General features: G+C 43.8%; 1 protein-coding gene across 1 annotated transcript in view; it reads left to right on the top strand.

The window, feature by feature from the left end:
- Positions 1 to 287: 287 nt before the first annotated feature.
- Positions 288 to 21,009, top strand: part of LOC124556570 (protein obstructor-E-like) — an 81,336-nt gene continuing 60,614 nt past the window's right edge. Inside the window, exon 1 of the mRNA XM_047130525.1 lies at positions 288 to 396. Coding sequence (XP_046986481.1) covers positions 348 to 396 — 49 coding nt within the window. The 5' untranslated portion in view covers positions 288 to 347. The remainder of the gene's footprint in view (positions 397 to 21,009) is intronic.

Raw genomic sequence — 21,009 nt, 5'->3', positions numbered from 1 at the left:
CAAGAATCAATGACTGTCACGTGTTCGAACCCTGAATTCGCGCCATCACTAGTGCATTTTTCTAGAGGGTAGTTCTTTGAGAGGTATTTCTGTTTCGTTAGGGACGTCATAAAGTTCACGCTCTCGGATTCGGTAAAAGACGGTCGTTAGCGTTATCGGTATACAATTGTACACATGTCGTCGGGGGCGCCCACCGTGCGTTCCGTGGACAACAAAAGGCTAGGGAGCAGCGGGCTCAGAGATTGCGCTGGCCGAAAGGCCGCCTACCGGTACTTTCTCGCGGCGGGCGTGTATAAGCGCAGCCGCAAGGTCGCCGCGGCCAGTCCGGCGCCGCGTCGCACAGCAACATGAGACCCGCAGCAGCAGCCGCCGCCATCCTGCTCCTCGCCTTCGTCGGTGAGACTCCCTCTCGTTCCGCAGCACAGCTTCCCGGACTCTGTGAGAACGCTCGATGGTCACAGAACTGCGGGGCTGTGCGCAGGCGAGAGGACCGCCTATCGTACCTGTGTATTTGACACCAGACAGCACCGCTAATTTTTAAATGTCACAGTTCACTGCGGTCTGCGAATTTCAGTTCAGAATTTAGATCGCTGTTCATTGTTGCTTTATTATTCGTGAGTTACTAAATTGCTCGACTTTTGGAGAACACGTATGGTATTTCAACGAGTAGCGAAAAAAAAGTTGTTCTAATTCATTTTGCTGAGATTTCATATTGTGTGTTTCAAAGCAGACAGGTATAACGCAGTCAACGAGTTTAGTAGGTGATCTATTGATCCGATGAGATTACATTTCCCTGGAGATATACTGAGTCTCAATTTTAACTTCCACCATGGTAGAACCTGAAGCACTGAATTAAAACTTGTGCCATGATGGGCTGAAGTGTGAATTTGTGTTAGGGAGGGTCCTGGAGTAGGGTAGTCTGTACAGCTGTGTCGGCTACAATTCCACGGTGGTATAGTGGGCAACACATCTGCCTAGTGAGCACGAGATCTGGATTCGAGTCCCAGCCTAGTCACAAATTGTAATTTGTTACTTCAGCTTCTATCCTTATCGAAGAGTTTAATAGGCACTAATTTACTGAGCACTACTGAACAGATCTACATAGTTGTTTGCTGAATAATCACATTTCCGTACTTGGAGAGTATTTGCACCGATGCTATGGCAACAATGTTTGCAGACGTTCTCTTGCAAGTGGGCTTTATCCTAGACGATTGTTGAGACATTGCCATTTCTGAACAGCAACTTATTTTCTTTCCTTATATTTTACTTTACTCGTACATTAAAAGGAATTACGGTACTTTCTTTTGATACATAACCATGACACCGGAAAATTAACAGAAAAAATATTTATTTGTTGGCGTAAAGATATTTTTCATGACATTAATGGCTCACTATTGTCCGCGAATTGCAGTTCAGAATTTAAATCATTATTCATTGTTACCTAATGTATTACGTAAATTACTTCAATTTTAGGTAAGATGTATGTCCGCTGATAGACACATCAGCAAGTGACATTCTAGTGCGAACTAAACAAAAACCAATTATTGCACCTTTGGTTGGTCTTTTATACTGGGGTTTCCAAGCAGCTTTTCTTGCGCTGTCAGCGAGTTGACTAGGCGCTCGTTTCTTGAGCATCAATTAACATATCTGTATCTATATAGTTGTGTACGTAGGAATAATTTGCGCCAGTGCTATTGCAATAATATTTCTGGAATTTCTCTTACAAGCAGGCTTTATCTTAGACGATTATTGAGACCTTGCCATTTCTCAACAACTGGTTATTCGCTTTCCTACTGTTTCACTTTGTTCATACATAAAAGTTAAGAGAAACTACGGTGCTTGTGATATGCAACTCCCAGACTCGAAAATTAAGATAAAAACAGCCATGTGACGGCGCAAAGCTGTTCCACATGATTGTAAAAATAGATTTTTGCACTGTGAACAATGTATTTATTGGGCAATATAATGATAAAATCATTTTCTTGTAATATGGGTCCACAGATTCTACTGTATAATTTTTTTAATTACGTCATATTTACTTTTAGCTTTTACTGTTTTTGTTTTACTATTGTAATTTCAGCATTTATGCCATTTTTGAGCATAAGTGCCGGCCGCAGTGGCCGAGCGGTTCTAGGCGCTTCAGTTCGGAACTGCGCTGCTGCGATGGTCGCAGGTTCGAATCCTGCCTCGGGCATGGGTGTGTGTGATGTCCTGAGGTTAGATAGGTTTAAGTAGTTCTAAGTCTAGGGGACTGATGACCTCAGATGTTAAGTCCCATAGTGCTCAGAGCCATTTGAATTTTGAGCATAAGATTTTTGACTTCCACGTTGACGTTGGACAGAGATAACAGCTGAAAGCAGATATGATGTCATTTAAATAATAATAAAATTCGTATATGCTCTTTTCGATAGCGTTTTTACGTCACCAGAGTACATTTCGAACGGTTTCGTCACTAGTATTCAGTTTTCATGGAAGGGCCTTGATTGCGACGCGCCAGAGACGCTTATCTGTCAATTTTGCTGTTTTATGTTGTTTATGACGCCCCAATGGAACAAGTTACACATGTTGTTTACATTGTTTTTTAAAAAATTTATACATTTCCAAAGAAGACAGCTGAAGTCCTGATCAAGAAAATGTGCTTCGAAACGCGTATTGGTGAAGTATAAAAGCTATTCATAGCACAACACACGGATTTTATTATGAAGTTTTGTCCTTCCACTGTTCTGCCAAGAACAGCCTCTATGGCAACCATGAAAAAAGCTGGAAGTGTTTGTCACTCTGCAGTATAAATGCGAACGCAAAGTCGGTATCAGTTCTCCGCATGCACAGTGTTTGACGAAGTTACATCGTGTACCAGGATCATCTTACCCCCTTCATTTTCCACTCGCTGGTTCTACGCTAGAAGAATGATTTTCGTTACCCCTATGGTTTAGCACGAATTTCTATTGTTTCATTGTCGCATTCATTATGCGAGAGGTACGTTGGAGGAATTAACATGTTTTTTGGCTCGTACTGGAACTTAGGTCACGTGACACCCGATGCCGCGTGTTCTATTGGAGTTCGCTGAGCGACTCAGTGAAGCAAAGGTCATTCTGTAGCCAGACGACTTGCATAAAGTAGAACACGTCGCGAGACACTGCAGGCGGCGGACAACTTCCCCTAGAAGGACACGCGCTCCGGAGGCCGTGCCAGCGTTTTCCTTCGTTTTTGTTACTTTGCCTTGAAACGGCTTCAATAATGTCAAGTGTGCTGATATATCCAAGGACATTCTAACGTATTAGCTGCTTTTTGAGGGACACTGATCATTACATTGTAATTCGTCTATGCACGCTGGGCGACCTTTTGACTGGAACGGGGTTGAGAGAGTGAAGTAACATCTTTTTCCTTTCATTGTAGTTACGTAACTGAGCGGATTCTACAATAGCTGGTATTATGTAAGTTACGATATAAAGAATAGTTATAACTGTTTACTTCCTTAAATATTGTTCCTATCCAGAATGGTTCAAAGGGCTTTGAGCACTATGGGACTTAACATCAAAGGTCATCAATCCCCTAAAACTTAGAACTACTTAAACCTAACTAACCTAAGGACATCACACACATCCATGTCCGAGGCAGGATTCGAACCTGCGACCGTAGCAGTCACGCTGTTCCGGACTGAAGCGCCTAGAACCGCTCGGCCACCGTGGCCGGCTATACAGAATGAATTAGAGCCATTCAGAAGTGTTTAGAAATTACCATCACAATGCTCTGTGCTTTGCATCGTCTATAGCAATTAAGCAGTCACGTTAGGAAGAAAAGTTCTGTGAAACAGACGGGTGAAAGATTACTTAAGTTAGTTGTTCGCGTCTTTGTTGTAACGCTTTGAGACAGTAGGGAATTTGTAAGACGTCCAACTGAACACCTTTGCGAAAGACTTTCACCTCGCCAGCAGAATACGTGCACAACGGAGACAGCGCCTTTGTCTTTTTCCATGCACTCGGTCATATCTCACCTGAATCTTCGAAAGCCTTATTTCCAGGTGGTTACGAAATTTTGATGTAGTCTTCTGGTTTCTGTCTTTCGTGTGAAGAAACATTGAAATGAAATGAAATATCGTGTGGCTAGGGCCTCCCGCCGGGTAGACCGTTCGCCTGGTGCAAGTCTCTTGAGTTGACGCCACTTCGGCGACTTGTGTGTCGATGAGGATGAGATGATTATTAGGACAACACAACATCCACTCCCTGAGCTGATGAGGAAATCTCCGGCCCTGCCGGGAATCGAACCCGGGATCTTTGGCATGACATTCCGTCGTGCTGACAAACACTCAGCTACGGGGGGGACTGAAGGAACATTCATAAGAGTGAACAATGATGAAGGTCACTTTCGCCTGCAGTGTGCATCCAAATGCAGTTACCTTGCCTATACCAAGAGCGGGGAATGTTTCCACTCCGTTGGAAAATTTTTTGTGGCAAGTTTCTATGGGCCCAAACTGCCGAGGTCATCGGTCCCTAGGCTTACACGCTACTTAATCCAATTTACGCCAAGGACAACACACACGCCCACGCCTCAGAGAGGACTCGAACCTCCGACTGGGGAAGCCGAGCGAACCGTGGCAAGGCGCCTGAGACCACGCGGTTAGCCCGCGCGACATTTCTGTTGGAATAAACTATATGTCACACATCAGTGAAACTCATCCGGGAAGTTTTTCAGGTGTTCTCAAATAGCAATATGAAAATGTGGGCAATATGAATGATAAGAAAGAAACTAATCATAGTTGTTTTAATTTCTACCAGTGATTGCATGCATTTCGATGTAATACAACCGAAAGTAATCAGCTACGGAAATATATTTCCATTTTAGGACAAGCGAGACCGTTTCAAGAGGACGAATGAACACCTAACATGTCGATTTCACAAGATGGTGGCTGGTTGCTGTTTTTATTTCGTTCACATCGTGTTAAACACACAGTCGTGGATTTCCACTATTGAAGAAGTATAACTAGGACGACGCTCGTTTCACCATAGCACTGAAACGGAACAGTGAGAATACCATTAGAGCTGCTTCACCACAAATGTGTATGTATAAAGGACGATTAAAAGTTTTCCGCTTGAAGACTTTGCTTCAGCGTATATGCAACGCAACACGGTTCCGATGCGAGCGTACAAGCAACGAGATTTAGACAAGGGATGAGTGTGGCATTCGTGTCTTTCCTACGTACGTGCAGTAAATGCGGAAAAGTGAACTATGGCGGCGTTATTACGAAATGGGTCCAAACACGACCAACGTGCTGTTATTCTTCATTTGGCTGCCGAAGAACAAACATCGGTAGACATCCATGGAGAATGAAGAATATGTGTGGGGCAGCATGTCTTTCGAAAACCACCGTTGCGGAATGAAAACTGCGACAATGGGTGCTGCTACTTCATGATAACGCACGTCTCCATAATGCAAATGTCATAACGCGGAAGTTACGACAACTCAAACAGGAGACACTCCAGCACCCGCCCTACAGCCCTGATTTCTCTTCGGTCCCTTAAAAAAGACCTTGCAGGGTTGACAATTGCTGTCGGACGAGTATGTGAAGCGGGTAGTTGCACAGTCCTTGACGCAGCAGGACGAACAAGTATCTTCAGCCTGGTGCGTCGGTGGGATAATTGCCTCAATGCTCACGGCTATTTGTCCTGATTGGCATACCGATTCTGGACTGTATGGCCTTCGAACAGAAACTCTTTGATCGTCTCTTAATCAACTGCTGGAAACACAGGCACAAAATTATACGTGCAGTGAACTCGATACATGTTTCATAGCCGGCCGGAGTGGCCGAGTGGTTCTAGGCGCTTCAGTCTGGAACCACGCAACCGCTACGGTCGCAGGTTCAAATCCTGCCTCGGGCATGGATGTGTGTGATGTCCTTAGGTTGGTTAGGTTTAAGTAGTTCTGAGTTATAGGGGACTGATGACCTCAGACGTTATGTCCCATAGCGCTCAGAGCCATGTTTCATAGGGCACCTATATCAAAACAAGTGAGTACCGAAATGGTTCACTGAACAGAGCCTAGAATGATTTCTTTCAAATCTGACTTTATATCTCATGGCTTTATTGTAAACGGGACTTCCAACCCAACAGAAAAACCTGCGTAAGGTAGAGTTATTTTTACGACAACGCTGGCTTCACTATCAGCTGTTTGAAAACGCCGCAGCCGGTTCTGAAGTACATCGGCAGATTATTATTTGGAAAACGGTACGACGCTCTCCGGTGTAGATGGCAGAAATGTGCGAGGCGGAGGAAAGCACACGGCGGGCTGGCACGTATTTTGTTTGCGATGCGCGGCGGTCGGCGGTCGCGAGCGCTGCCAGGAGAAAGCGGCCACCGACAGCCGTCTTGTGAAAGACTCGCGCCGCGCCGTTACGGCTTCTCTCTCTGCTAACGTCCTCCGCACGCTTTCGGGACAACCCGTCTATAGCTTGCGATCCGCTTGTGCCCTCTCAGCAGTTCCGTCATTCTCTCGGGTAAACGGACTCTTGTTTGTGAGGCATTGCACCGAGGTGACAAAAGTCGTGGGATACCTCCTAATATCGTGTCGGACCTCCTTTTGTTCGTCATAGTACAACAACTCGACTTGGCATAGACTCAACAAGTCTTTGGAAGTGCCCTGCCTTGCTGCCGTCCATAATTGCGAAAGTGTTCCAGTCGCAGGATACTCTGCACTAACTGACCCGTCCGCCCCCGGTAGCTGAGTGGTCAGCGCGACTGAATGTCAATCCAAAGGGCGCGGGTTCGATTCCCTGGCGGGCCGGAGGTTTTCTCCACGCAGGGACTGGGTGTTGTGTTGTCCTAATCATCATCATTTCATCCCCATGGACGCGCAAGTCACCGAAGTGGCGTCAGATCGAAAGACTTGAACCAGGCGAGCGGTCTACCCAACGGGAGGCCCTCGTCACACGACACTAATATTATTATTATTACTAACTGACCCCATAAATGTTAGATGAAATTCTTATCGGGCGATCTGGGTAGCCAAATCATTCGGTGAATTGTCCAGAATGTTCTTCAAATCTGCCACGAACAATTGTGGCCTGGTTACATGGCGCATTGTCATCCGTGAAACTTCCATCGCTTGGGAACATGAAGTCCATGGATTTGCAAATGGTCTCCAAGTAGCCGAACATTACCATTTCCAGTCAATGATAGGTTCAGCTGGACCAGAGGACCCAGTCAAAAAATGGCTCTGAGCACTATGGGACTTAACTTCTGAGGTCATCAGTCCCCTAGAACTTAGAACTACTTAAACCTAACTAACTTAAGGACATCACACACATCCATGCCCGAGGCAGGATTCGAACCTGCGACCGTAGCGGTAGCGCGGTTCCAGACTGTAGCGCCTAGAACCGCTCGGCCACAAAGATGCAGTCCATTCCATGCAAACACAGCCCACACCATTATGGAGCCACCACCAGCTTACACAGTGTCTTGTTCACAGCTTTGGTCCTTGTCTTCGTGGGGTCTGCGCCACTCTCGAACCCTGTCATCAGTTATTTCCAACTGAAATTGGAATTCATTTGACCAGGCCACGGTACCAGTTGTCTAGGGTCCAACCGCTGCTCTCAGTCGTTAAGTGAAGGTCATAAGCCATTGTGTTGTCCGTAGTAAGAGGTAATGCCTGATATTTGGTATTCTCGGCGCACTCTTAATACTGTGGATCTCGGAGTACTGAATTTCCAAAGATTTCCGAAATGGAATGTCCCATGCGTCTAGCTCTAATTACCATTCCGCGTCCAAAGTCTGTTAACTCCCGTCGTGTGGCCATAATCACGTCGGAAATCTTTTCACATGAATCACCTGAGTACAAATGAGAGCTCCGCCAATGCACTGGCCTTTTGTATATACCTTACGCAAGCAATACTGGCGCCATCTGTATATGTCCATATCACTATCCCACGAACTGCTGTCACGTCACTTTAAAGTCATCCAAATGTGCAAACACGTTTCCTATGCTATCCTGCTTATCTGCAACTCGCATACTGTAGAAAAACAGACGCAGTGTTGGCACAGAACCACCGTACCATAGACGCCTGCACGCAGCAACTTGTGCAGACATACCAGGTTTTATCGTACTGTCGTGCCCTTAATGTCATGAGTTTCGTTTAGTCCCGCCACAATTATGTTGGCACAGTGTATCCAGAACGCAATGATATTTTTGTCTTGCATCTCGAAGATCCCTGAACTTACGAGTATGAGCAAACAAACCGCTCTTGTAAAGCCTTGCGAAACAGTCCCAATTACGTATTTTCCTTTCCAAAAATTTTTTGACGTTATTAAATGGGTCTGTCAGAAGTTTTTTCCAAGTATTTTTTGATATATGAGCATACTAACTGTTACACTTCTGCAGAAGGTCCTCTCTAGAGTCTATAATAGTATCAAGGCAGAGTCGAATGGCTCAAGATCAGACTGTCAGAGGCAGCCTGAAGAATGTAAACCGCACTGCAGGAAAACACTCGTTGAAAATTTTCGATGAACGTTCTGAGGTGCTGTCATGATGAGAGAACTGATGTAGGACGAATGGTTTTAAGTGCCTCTGGTGCTTGTGGCGGGTATTCCCAGAAATCGTTTACCATTCAGGGTTCTCGAACTGCTACTGGTGTGTCTTCATATTCAAGAGCTCACTTCTTTTGAGGTTTAATTTGAACCGTATAATGATAAATACAGTTTTTTAAACCTACTCGTGTAATCGTTATATTTAGACTGCAAGATAAACTACTTCGAAATTTTTGTCTCACACTGACGCATTTGTCTCTTTGTCAGGGAATACGGTAACTAGTATTGGTCAAGTTTCATGCTGGTCTTCCAGTATGACATGACACTCAAGCACACACAGGTCCAAGGACCCCCTAACTCGTGAGATAATACATGTAGGCCTTCCTTCATTAATGTATGAATGTCAACAAAGTTCTCATAAACGGCCGAGTAGACCGGACAGGGAGACACGTCTCTTCAAGACTGAGGTTAACCCCATAATCCTTTGGAACCGTATGGATACTGTAGAGTGAGGTCGAAAGAGTTTCCCTGGCACTGGAGACAAAATCTCAAAGCACTGATTCACTGTCAGTTCTAGGAAAAAGTTTTACTGCAGAACAATTCACTACTCTTCTTTCTAATACTAAATACCGTGCAGATTATCGATCAACAGCAACGCCAATATTGATCAGAGGAAGTCAAACTACACTACTGGCCTTTAAAATTGCTTCACCAAGTAGAAATGCAGATGATAAACGGGTATTCATTGGACAAATACAGTATACTAGAGCTGACATGTGATTACATTTTCACGCAATTTGGGAGCATAGATCCCGAGAAATCAGTACCCAGAACAACCAACTCTGACCGCAATAACTGCCTTGATACGCCTGGGCATTGAGTCAAACAGAGCTCGGATGGCGTGTATAGGTACAGCTGCCCATGCAGCTTCAACACGATACCACAGTTCAAAAAGAGTAGTGAGTGGCGTATTGTGACGAGCCAGTTGCTCGGCCACCATTGACCAGACGTTTTCAATTGGTGAGAGATCTAGAGAATGTGCTGGCCAGGGCAGCAGTCGAACATTTTCTGTATCCAGAAAGGCCCGTACAGGACCTGCAACATGTGGTCGTGCACTATCCTGCTGAAATGTAGGGTTTCGCAGGGATCGAATGAAGGGTAGAGCCACGGGTCGTAACACATCTGAAATGTAATGTCCACTGTTCAAAGTGCCGTCAATGCGAACAAGAGGTGACCGAGACGTGTAACCAATGGCACCCCATACGATCACGCCGGGTGATACGCCAGTATGGCGATGGCGCATACACGCTTCCAATGTGCGTTCACCGCTATGTCGCCAAACACTGATGCGACCATCATGATGCTGTAAACATAACTTGTATTCATCCGAGAAAATGACGTTTTGCCATTCGTGCACCCAAGGTTCTTCGCTGAGTACACCATGCAGCGTCACGGGTAACCGCAGCCATGGTCTCCGAGCTGATAGTCCATGCTGCTGCAGACGTCGTCGAACTGTTCGTGAAGATAGTTGTTGTCTTGCAAACGTTCCCATCTGTTGACTCAGGGATCGAGGCGTGGTTGCACGATCCGTTACAGCCATGCGGATAGGATGCCTGTCATCTCGACTGCTACTTATACGAGGCCGTTGGGATCCAGCACGGCGTTCCGTATTACCCTCCTAACCCAACGACTCCATATTCTGCTAACAGTCACTGGGTCTCGACCAACACGAGCAGCAATGTCACGATACGATAAACCTCAAGCGCGATAGGCTACAATCCGACCTTTATCAAAGTCGGAAACGTGATGGTACGCATTTCTCCTCCTTACAGGAGGCATCACAACAACGTTTCACCAGGCAACGCGGGTCAACTGCTGCTTGTGTATGAGAAATCGGTTGGAAACTTTCCCCATGTCGGCATGTTGTAGGTGTCGCCACCGGCGCCAACCTTGTGTGAATGCTCTGAAAAGCTAATCATTTGCATATCATAGCATCTTCTTCCTGTCGGTTAAATTTCGCGTCTGTAGCACGTCATCTTCGTGGTGTAGCAATTTTAATGGCCAGTAGTGTATTAGCAGCAGTACACACGTAGACGGGTGTAAAGCGTGCTGTGATTTGTTCGTGTGGATTGCGATGTTATAAGACTTCCACTGCACTCCCTACAAGAATCGGGTCCAATTAACTTCCAGAAAATCGTGTGTATCGAAAAAAATTGAAGCCTCTGCTCCTGAAATTACATTTTACTTTTCATGTGGCACCACGTCAGAGCTTTACCGTGCGCAGGTCTACTTCGTTTCTGGAGGAACCACCACCAACGGAGGCCACTGACGTGGGCAACAACGTGGTGATGAGAAGGATCGTGTCCCGCTATGACGGAATGTATTATTTGGCAAAGTAACAGAAGACCTAACTTCGGTGGCAACACCGTCGTGTTCACACACGAAAAACGAAGAGGCAGTGGTGGAGTATACTCAAATATTCTTATAAGTGGAGCACTCTCACACTCTACGCACCAATATCACACACAACACAATAATTGAGCATTGACCGACAATTTTGTTTCATAACAGTCCTCGCGCACTTAACAATATTTATTCACGGTGTAATATACACTGTCTGATAAAAAAAGTGAAGCACCCAGAAGACACGATCCGGTATGAATGCTACATGGTACACGTACACACCATTGGCGGATATGTAAATATTAAATATTTACCAGATTAAGGGGCTTGAACAGCGTCAGATGTTGAGCGATCACTGTGAAGGACACAGAGATGCCGCATACTCGTGAGAGACAGAGTTACTCGTATCAGCACTTGACAGAGTTTGAAAACGGCCTCATTGCCGGTCTCCATTTGGCCGGTCGGAAGAATCGTGCAATATCCAGATTTATGGGGCATTTGGAAGTGACAGAGGCCCGATGTTGGACTGAATGGGAACGTGAGATCAGTCATACTTCTCGTCACGGTTCCAGTCGACCACCTTTGACCACCACAACGGAGGATCGCCGTATTGTGCACCAAGCATCTGGTAACTCCTTCACATCTGGTATCTGTGGGACCAGTGCGGACGTCAACTGGTTCTCAGTGCCAGTATCGAGCATATCAAGAAGCAGTTACAATAGCTGTGGGTCAGCTTATCTCAGGAGAGGATACAACGGCCTTATGAGACCTTCCCAACCGAGTCAGTGCATGCATCTAGGTTAGGGAGGGCGGGGGTTGGGGGGTGGGGTGTGATACCGTCATACTGATAAGGGGCTCATACTGTCAAGTTGTTTGCAAATATGATTAGATTCTATAATCACTGAAATAACGTCCCGTATCGTCACAATCCACGATATTTCATTCCGTTTCCTCCTCTCCTGGGTGGTTCTCTTTTTTTGGCCAGACACTGTATGAGAATTCACGTTTCTTTTGAATAAGCTGCTGGTCGCTATGATTCTAATACTTACTTCTTTCGTAAAAATTTAATGAGCCTTTTTTTTTCAAGTATGTCGTCTTGTTCGCTCAAAATTCGACTCGTTCACTCAGTGTTCTTTTAGAAACAAATCTTGCAGACAGAAAAATTTTTCTCAGAGTTTGTTTGCTTTCCTTGAAGTGCAGATCTGTGGGACAAAAGCTCCGAAGTTCTCGCAAATTCGGTATTTTTTGTAGTTTTCATGAAATCACTTAAATTTTGCCTAATACGACACCTATCCATATGTGCACACTTCTTCTTGTTCTTTGGGCACATAGAGGATGGACAAGACAAAACTGGTTCAGAAATATCTCACTGTACTTAAGATCCGCACCAGGTTGCTTATCTTAAGGTACATGAAATACGAGGGCTCTCTCTCCCATTTTTTTTTTTTTTTTTTTTTAAATGGTCCGATCGGTTGCGAATTGGAAACCACAGTGAAAATCAAACAGGTTTCATTTGCAACATTTAGATACACCTTCCAGCTACTTCTCTACAGACTCGCCACTGCGACTCAGACGTCAGTCATAGTGCGTGGTACTAACTTTTTAATACTCTCGTCATAGAAGGCAGCCGCCTGTGCTTTCCGGCAGTTCTCTACGCTGGGCTGCAGCTCGTTTCTGTACCAAAATGGTGTCCCCATAGCAAGCGTTTCGTATGAGCAAAGATATGAAAATGAAAGGGAGCCAATTCCGAGCTGTATTGTGGTTGATGAAACACTTTCCATCGAAAACGATGCAGGAGGGTCTACGTTGCAGCTGTGGCATGCGGTCGAGAATTGTACTAAAAGTACCAGCACCACTGCCGCACCTTGCTGTTTCTCATGACATTTACGTTATGTGAGCTGCATGGAAATCAGGCGGACCCCCTCAGCATGAAGAAATTGAATGTTAGCACGCACTTCAAACTTGGCGGGGGACATCTTTATATGCTCACTGTGCGCCCATAACTGAAAAGTGCAACATGACGCCATTGACGGTCATACTAGAGACACCGCGCAACACATCTGCGCAAACGGTTACTGGATCTTCGGTATGCTCTTTCGCGACTGATCGGACACTGAAAAAAAAAATGCCCTCACACTTCCCGGGCCAGTTTCATTTTGCCCACTCTACACTTGCACCCATACCTCTCTGCATCGTCTCTCTCTTGCCGTAATTTGCACACCATTGACTGTCTCAGTTTTAACATTTTGCATGGATATACCATCATTTTTAACTGTCAGAACTGTCGCTTCTTTGTCCTTCTCACCATCAATAAATGTAATTACGTTAACGGCATGCCGTCGTGGCATGTTTCGCGACCCCTTTCCATGCATACGCTGTCAGGGAACGACGCGTGTTGCTTTGAATGAGAAGAGATGATGTTTGGTTTGTGAGGTGCTCAACTGCAGGGTCATCAACGCCCGTACAAATTCCCGATTTTTACACAGCCCAGTTTTTACACAATCCAATCTTGCCACTGTCACGAATGATGATGATGATGAAATTATGAGGACAACACAAACACCCACTCCCCGGCGGAGCATCACCACCCGGCCGAGAATCGAACCTGGGATCCCGTGATCCAGACGCAGCAACACTAGCCACTAGACCACTAGCTGCGAACTTTGAATGAGAACGTTGCTGCAGCTAGACATCTGACCAAGGTAGTTCCTGGTTTGGTAGTGGCTTCGTTTTGCGTTGGTTAGTAATGACAGTGGACAGGCGAGCCGCAACGCAGCAAATAAGTCGTCAATTTAGCGATGGACAACAATAACCGGTAAGCTGTCACACCATCTAGAACAGTGGTTCCCAACTTTTTTTGAACTATTACCCCCCAAGTGCAATTGGTTATTTTGCCGTACCCGCACCCTCCAACCACCCTCCTCCCAGTCATAAACTTTCGCGCCTTTAGAATGAAAAAGAAAACGCTGGACAATTTTATTTATTAAATTATGAAAGATGAATGATATTTAGTATTTGTGGGTATTTTATCAAGCTACGTACTAGTGAGTCAATGAGGCAATTGGTACTGCTTATGTCTCACAACCGTTTTTGTACTCCAGTTGTTATCAGTCAGTGTACGTCATAAATCACGCTCCAAAACTATTCAATTCCTTGTTTTTATTTTCATTGGTTCAAATGGCTCTGAGCACTATGGGACTCAACTGCTGAGGTCATTATTCCCCTAGAACTTAGAACTAGTTAAACCTAACTAACCTAAGGACATCACACACATCCATGGCCGAGGCAGGATTCGAACCCGCGACCGTAGCGGTCTCGCGGTTCCAGACTGCAGCGCCAGAACCGCGCGGCCACTTCGGCCGGCTATTTTCATTGCTATCATAGTCAAAAATCTAATTTCACATGTATAAATCTTGACTAGCACATTTATTTTCGATCTGTTGTGTTCTGGCAGTTGGTGCGTGGTGTGTGTGTGTGTGTGAGTGAGTGTGTGTGTGTGTGTGTGTGTGTGTTTTGGAATGAATGCTGAAGCAATTCCCACTGTATCGCGAGTGCTACCTACAACTCCTTCTCACGTAAGAAAGCTGACTATACACAATAAGCGTGGGCACTTGTTAAAAAACAATTCCCCCCTGCATACTCCTCTCCCTAGCGGTAACTGCTTCCCCTGCACTGTGCACCTCAATTTAAAATTAACAACTTTAAAGTGTGTGCTCTGTACTTACTGTTTGTAAATCACTTGACTGGACTCCTTACTTATGCACTGTCAGAAATTGGTACACTTCAAACTGTTAATGCTTTATGTCTGACCAATAAAATAATAATAATAACACTGCGTAGACTACTACAGCAACCTTACGTAGTTACTGTTGTTTGGTGCTGTCAATTCGTTCATTTAACTGTTTCGAAGTGAGAAATGGCTCAATTTCTGGTCTACTGCAGGAACTATCTACAATCTGGAGAACACGTTTCAATCAAATATTTAGTGTTTGTTACGTGTATGTCTAACTTTTCCCGTCATGTGTGTATGGTAGAAAGCACAAAGTACGTGTGTAGCGAGTGGATTATGTGAGTGAGAGTAACCTTTCATCTCCACCGCATAGTGTCATAATGCTATTAAGTGAGGAAAAGCAATTATTGAGAAAAAGTAACCAATATTATCATTTAACAAAAATTTAATTTCGTGATAAACCACAAACAAATCCTTTTTGTTTTCACCCCTCAGAAAATTTCATTTTAGCCATCAGGGGGTAATTACTCCCAGGTTGGGAACCACTGGTCTAGAACCACCTCAACGTGATAGGGTAGAGAAGCCAACGACTCACACGTGTGCCATCGTTCACCGCACGTTAGTGGAAGCAGATATTAGCACGAACGCCTTAACACCGCCATTGGACGCCCGAAGCACGATAAAGGTCGTCTGGAACGGTATGCTATGATGCTCGCTGATTGCAGGGCACGAACACTCCGACAACCAAATTAGATGATCACTGCGATTGAACATTGGGCAGCACTTACGAAAGTACTCTTCTCTAGAATACCTTTATCGGTGATAAAAGGAAAACTCTGATAGTCTGATATCTTCCCTTTCTTTTGCATCATCAGTCATCTGACTGGTTAGACGCGGCCAGCTACGAATTCCTTTTCTATGCCAAAGTCTTCATCTTAGAGTAACACTTGCACTCGTCGTCTTCAATTATTCGTTGGATATATTCCAGTCTCTGACTTTCGCTGCAGTTTTTACTCTCTACACCTCCCTCTAGCACCATGGAAGTTATTCTCACGTGTATTAACGTATTTCCTATCATCCTGTTCCTGCTGCTTGTGAATGTTTTCTTCGCCGATTCTGCGGAGGACGTGCTCATTTCTTATTTTATCACCCCGCCTAAAGTTTAGCATCTTTCTGTAGTACCACATCTCAGTCACATCGATCCTCTTCTTCTCCGGTTCCCATGTAGTCCACGATCATTTCCAGAGAATGCTTTGCTCCACACGTGCATTCTCAGAAATTTCTTCCTCAAATTAAGGCCAATGTTTAATACTAGTAGATCTTTTTTGCCAGGAATGTCTTCTTTGCTTGTGCTAGTCTGATTTTTGTACCTTCCTTTCTTTCAAGGTAGCGGAATTCCTTCACTTAATCTACTTCGTGATCCCAATTTTGATGTTAACTTTATTGCTAAGCTTATTTCTGCTGTTTCTTATTGCTTTCGTCTTTCTTCAGTAGACTGCTGATTTGGTTCAGTGTGTCCTTTAATTCTTCCTCTTTTTCACTGAGGATAGCAACATCATCAGCAAATCTTATCGTTGATATTCTTTCGCCCTGAATTTATTGCCACTCTTTAACGTATTTTTCATTTCCGTCATTCCTTCTTCGATGTGCAGTTTGAACAGCATGGAAGAAATGCTGCATACCTGTCTTATAGCCTTTTTAACCCGTCCCTTCGCTTCCATTCTTATTGGATCTTACATATGGTCTATTAGCTGTATTTCCCTACAGCCTACATCTATTTATATCAGAATTTATAATATCTTTGCGAGGCGTTTTATAAGTCGACAAATTCTATGAAAATGTCTGAATTTTTGATAAGTCTTGCTTTCATTTTCAAGCACAGCTCAGAACTGCTTCTCTGGCGCCTTTGCCTTTCCTAAAGCAAAACTGATCTTCACCTAAGAGACTATTAACCATCTTTTCCATTCCTATATATTATTCTATTCAGCAGCTTGGATGCATGACTGTTAAGCTGATTGTGGGATAATCCTGGTATTTGTCTGCCCTTGCTGTCTTCGGAATTGTGTGTATGATATTTTCAGAATGTCTGATGATATGTCTACAGTCCCATTGGCTCGACACATCAACCTGAATAACCGTTTTGTTGCAATATCTTCCGGTGATTTTAGAAATACCGAAGAAAGGTTATCTCTGCCTTTACCCTTATTTGACCGTAAATCTTCCAAAACTCTGCCAAACTCTGTAACACTGGATCCCCTACGTCTTCCAAATCAACTTCAATTTCGTCTTCGACCATGTCAACAGACAGTTCATCTCTCTCGTAGGGGCTTTCAGTGTATTCTTTCCATCTGACCATTTCCTGCTCTACGTTTAACAGCGTAACTTTTCCTGCACTCTTAATGTTGACACCTTTGATTTTGACTTCGACTGAGGTTGTTTTGATATTTCTATATGCTTAATGTGTCCTTCCGACGACAAATTTTTTCCCAATTTCTTCACACTTTTCCTCCACCCATTTCGCCTTGGTTTCTCTGAATTTAGCATTTTTTCACTGCTATGTGACTTATATTGCTGTATTCCTGTCTTTTCATTAACATTCTTAGACTGCCTTATTGTGTCGATCAATTCAAGTATTTCTTCTGTTACTCACTGCTTCGTCTAAGCTACCTTTCTTGTAACTTTATTTGTCTGCCCAGCTTCTGTGATTGCCCTTTGTAGAGATGTATCTAAAGATACAGAAACCTACAGAACGATCGTGTGCATCCGTATGTGTGTCTACAACGCTCCACAGGCGACCTATAACTACAGCAAGACAATATACCATCCTATTTCTCCAGAATGATGTGAAAGTAGTCTGAGGAACAGGAAACGATTAAGAGGCTACCTGTGTTGCATACAGCTCGCCTGACGTCATTTCCGTTGAGTACTTTTGGCGTATCTGGCATTCCATCGAGAGAGATGTGTGCACCTTGGACTCAATTCTGGCTAATCTAGATACAAGTTCTTTTGGAATGGACCGAAATAACAGAATCGCTTAAAGAAATTACCTTTAACAGTTTTGCGAAAGATATGTATAGTTCATCCTTTAATACCCATCATAATTCGAAATGTTCCCTCCATTGAATTCACTCATTCATTTCAGTTATTTTTACGGTTTGAATGCCTGCCTTTAAAGATTCCTCTATAGTTCTTCCATTTATTTGCTTTAGTGCGATCATTTATTTTTTCGAGACTATTCCACAGATTTTAATGACTTTAAGTTTGAGATTAGTCTAACCAGTCCACGTATGTAGTAAAATGAAATTTTGCAAAATGTGTTCAAGATATTGATTCTACTCCGTATCACGAGAAACACCGACACAATAAACGTAAGGCTGTTAGAGGGAAGAGAAGTGGTATAGGAACAGAAGAGGATATTGTCGCAAGGGTTAGCGGACACGAGAGCTGAGTCAGAGACGCGGAGCGAAACCGTTAAGCGGCTGCGCAGATAGGTCGCGCTGGCATTTGCTGGTAGCAGCGCTTTCCTCCAGCCGTTTCTCCTTGCGTGCCGTAATGTTCACAGCGATCAAATGAGAACTCACTTGCTCTCATCTAAATCTGATAAAAGACCAAGCAGCCTCGGCAAGATTCATCTTCTCCGTGGGAGACCGGTGCTGTTATATGGTTTATCTGCTTTCTTTCTCTTTTTGGGATTAGTGGATTTGTACTGGATACGGTTTGTACCCACGACTTGGAAGAGAGGAAAGATTGATATGACGTAATAAATGGAAGAGATGATGCAGCGTGGCGTTCCATTTTTTGCCTAGATAAATATCGGAGAGTGTTAGCATTAAAATTACTTATACTGCTCCCCAAGAAGTATTGCACAAATTCTCGTTGAACAAAATTGAGATATATCACCATAAGATGACGTCCACTCAGAAATTGTATAAATACGTTCTCGGCTTAGTCAGTATTCTGAAAATCACTATGTACTCTAGCACTGACAGTACATTCGCCTTGCTCCGTTAGTGATATAGGTTAAAATTAGCGGTCTGTCTCTGGCAGATTCTCGCATTGATCAGTCACTAGAGCACTGGATACGAAAGACGAAGCTCTGGGATCGAATCTGGGTCCGGTACGTATGTTTAACTTTTGAGGGAAGATCACTTTGACTTATCTTGCTTGTTCGCTACGTGATGCAACGGTAGCAGAGTACTTTTTAATATGCTCTTTAAGTACACTAATTGTCTAATCCATTTCCGCAGTTTCTACATGGTTCAAATGGTTCAAATGGCTCTAAGCACTATGGGACTTAACATCTGAAGTCATCAGTCCCCTAGACTTAGAACTACTTAAACCTAACTAACCTAAGGACATCAAACACATCCATGCCCGAGACAGGATTCGAACCTGCGGTCGTAGCAGCAGCGCGGTTCCGGACTGAAGCGCCTAGAACCGCTCGACGACAGCGGCCGGCGTTTCTACATGAGCGAAATGTACTGTCTGCATCCTTCCTTAAATTACCGATTGAGGTGGCGAAGTAGTTACGACACTGGCCTCGTCTACTCGAGGAGCAGGATTCAAATCAACGCCGAAGTATGCAGAATTAAGTTTATTGTTATTTCCATAACTCACAACAGGTGAATATCTGGATGATTGGTTTACAGTAAATAGACCGAGGCCTGTTTATTTCTCTTTCTCATTCAACTAAACTAGTCCTCCCTCTCTAGTGCTCTCGAATTGACATAACATTTTTTAACTCTTCCCTACCTTAAATCTTTCGATATTGGTGTAGAAATATGGGATGAGTTCCACAGTTTAATCGTATGTTCTATACCTTAATATCTATCTTACCAGAGAGATATCTCATATGCTTCCCAATCACACTGTGAAAGGTTTCACAACTGTTTAGTAATTACGTTGCTAACGAAGTTATACAGTTCCTGGACAGCTGACACCTATTCTGGAGAAACTGTTAGCGAGAGGAGTGACGCTCAAATGATGGTCTAACCATCCTGGAACAGTTTTCGTATAGTCTGTATAATCTGCAGTAAGTTACTAACCATATGGTTCCCTAACAAATTGATTTCCTGCCCCCTTCCTTGAAGAGCCGAAAATTTTGTATGATACTAGGTTTAACAATATAATAAATATAATACTATTGTTTTTTTTGGTAGATTGTCACAACCGTTTGTAATTGGAACAGGTGTTAGACAAGGGGATGGGCTCTCCCCACTGTTGTTTAACATTGCCCTTGAAAAATGCGGTAATAAAACCAGAAAGTTTGTATGCGATTGAATGCATCCCACTGAACAGAAAACGTCTGTTGGAGAAATTGGAAATAAAAGAGAGAAAAATACTGAGAAAGATCTTAGGACCTAAAAAGGATGGACAAGATTATAAATTGCGATCCAATAAAGAGTTATACGAGAAAATTGAAAAACTGACAACATCCTTTAAAAAGAGAAGACTGAGTTTCTATGGGCATGTCAAAAGAATGGCACCAGAAAGAACGGCAAAGAAAATCCTGGAATACATGGAAAGCAGAAAGACACAAATTAACTGGCTGAAAGAAGTAAAAGAAGACATTGCAGAAATGAACATTATACCAGAGACAGTTTACAACAGAATGGAATATAGGAATGCCATCAACAAAATACAGGGATTCAAAGACCGAACGCAATCAAAGAAGACGGGAACAACCTGGTCGCAAGAACGTAAAGAAGCCCACTCAGAAAAAATGAAGAAGTACTGGGAAGAACGCAAGAAAAAGCACAAGAAATGACTGATGCTTAGCGTAGTCCAAAGTTGACTGTAACGAATAATAATAATAATAATAATACTATTGTCGGGAGTGTCGGTGTACATTGAGTAAACAAATGGGATAGCGATATGAACATATACAAATGGCTCAAATGGCTCTAAGCACTATGGGGTTGAACATCTGAGGTCATCAGTCACCTAGACTTAGATCTAATTAAACCTAACTGACCTAAGGACATCACACACATCCATGCTCGATGCAGGATTCGAACCTGCGACCATAGCAGGCGAGCGTTTCTGGACTGAAGCGCCTAGAGCCGCTCGGCCACAACGGCCGGCACATATTCTAATGACGATAGCACCACGTACAGAAGGTATAAAAGCAGAGTGCAGTGGCGAAGCTCTCACTTGTACTCAGGTGATTCATGTGAAGACGTTTCCTACGTGATTTTGGCCACACGACGGGAATTAATAGACTTTGAATGCAGAATAGTAATTGGAACTAGGCGCATGGAACATTCTATTTCGGAAATCGTTAGGAAATTTAATATACCGAGATCCATAGTGTCAGGAGTGTGCTGAGAGTACCAAATTTCAGGCATTACCTTTCACCAC

This window comes from Schistocerca americana, chromosome X (genome assembly GCF_021461395.2).
Source record: "Schistocerca americana isolate TAMUIC-IGC-003095 chromosome X, iqSchAmer2.1, whole genome shotgun sequence".
Classification (NCBI taxonomy): domain Eukaryota; kingdom Metazoa; phylum Arthropoda; class Insecta; order Orthoptera; family Acrididae; genus Schistocerca; species Schistocerca americana.
This window is presented reverse-complemented; position numbering and strand designations above follow the sequence as displayed.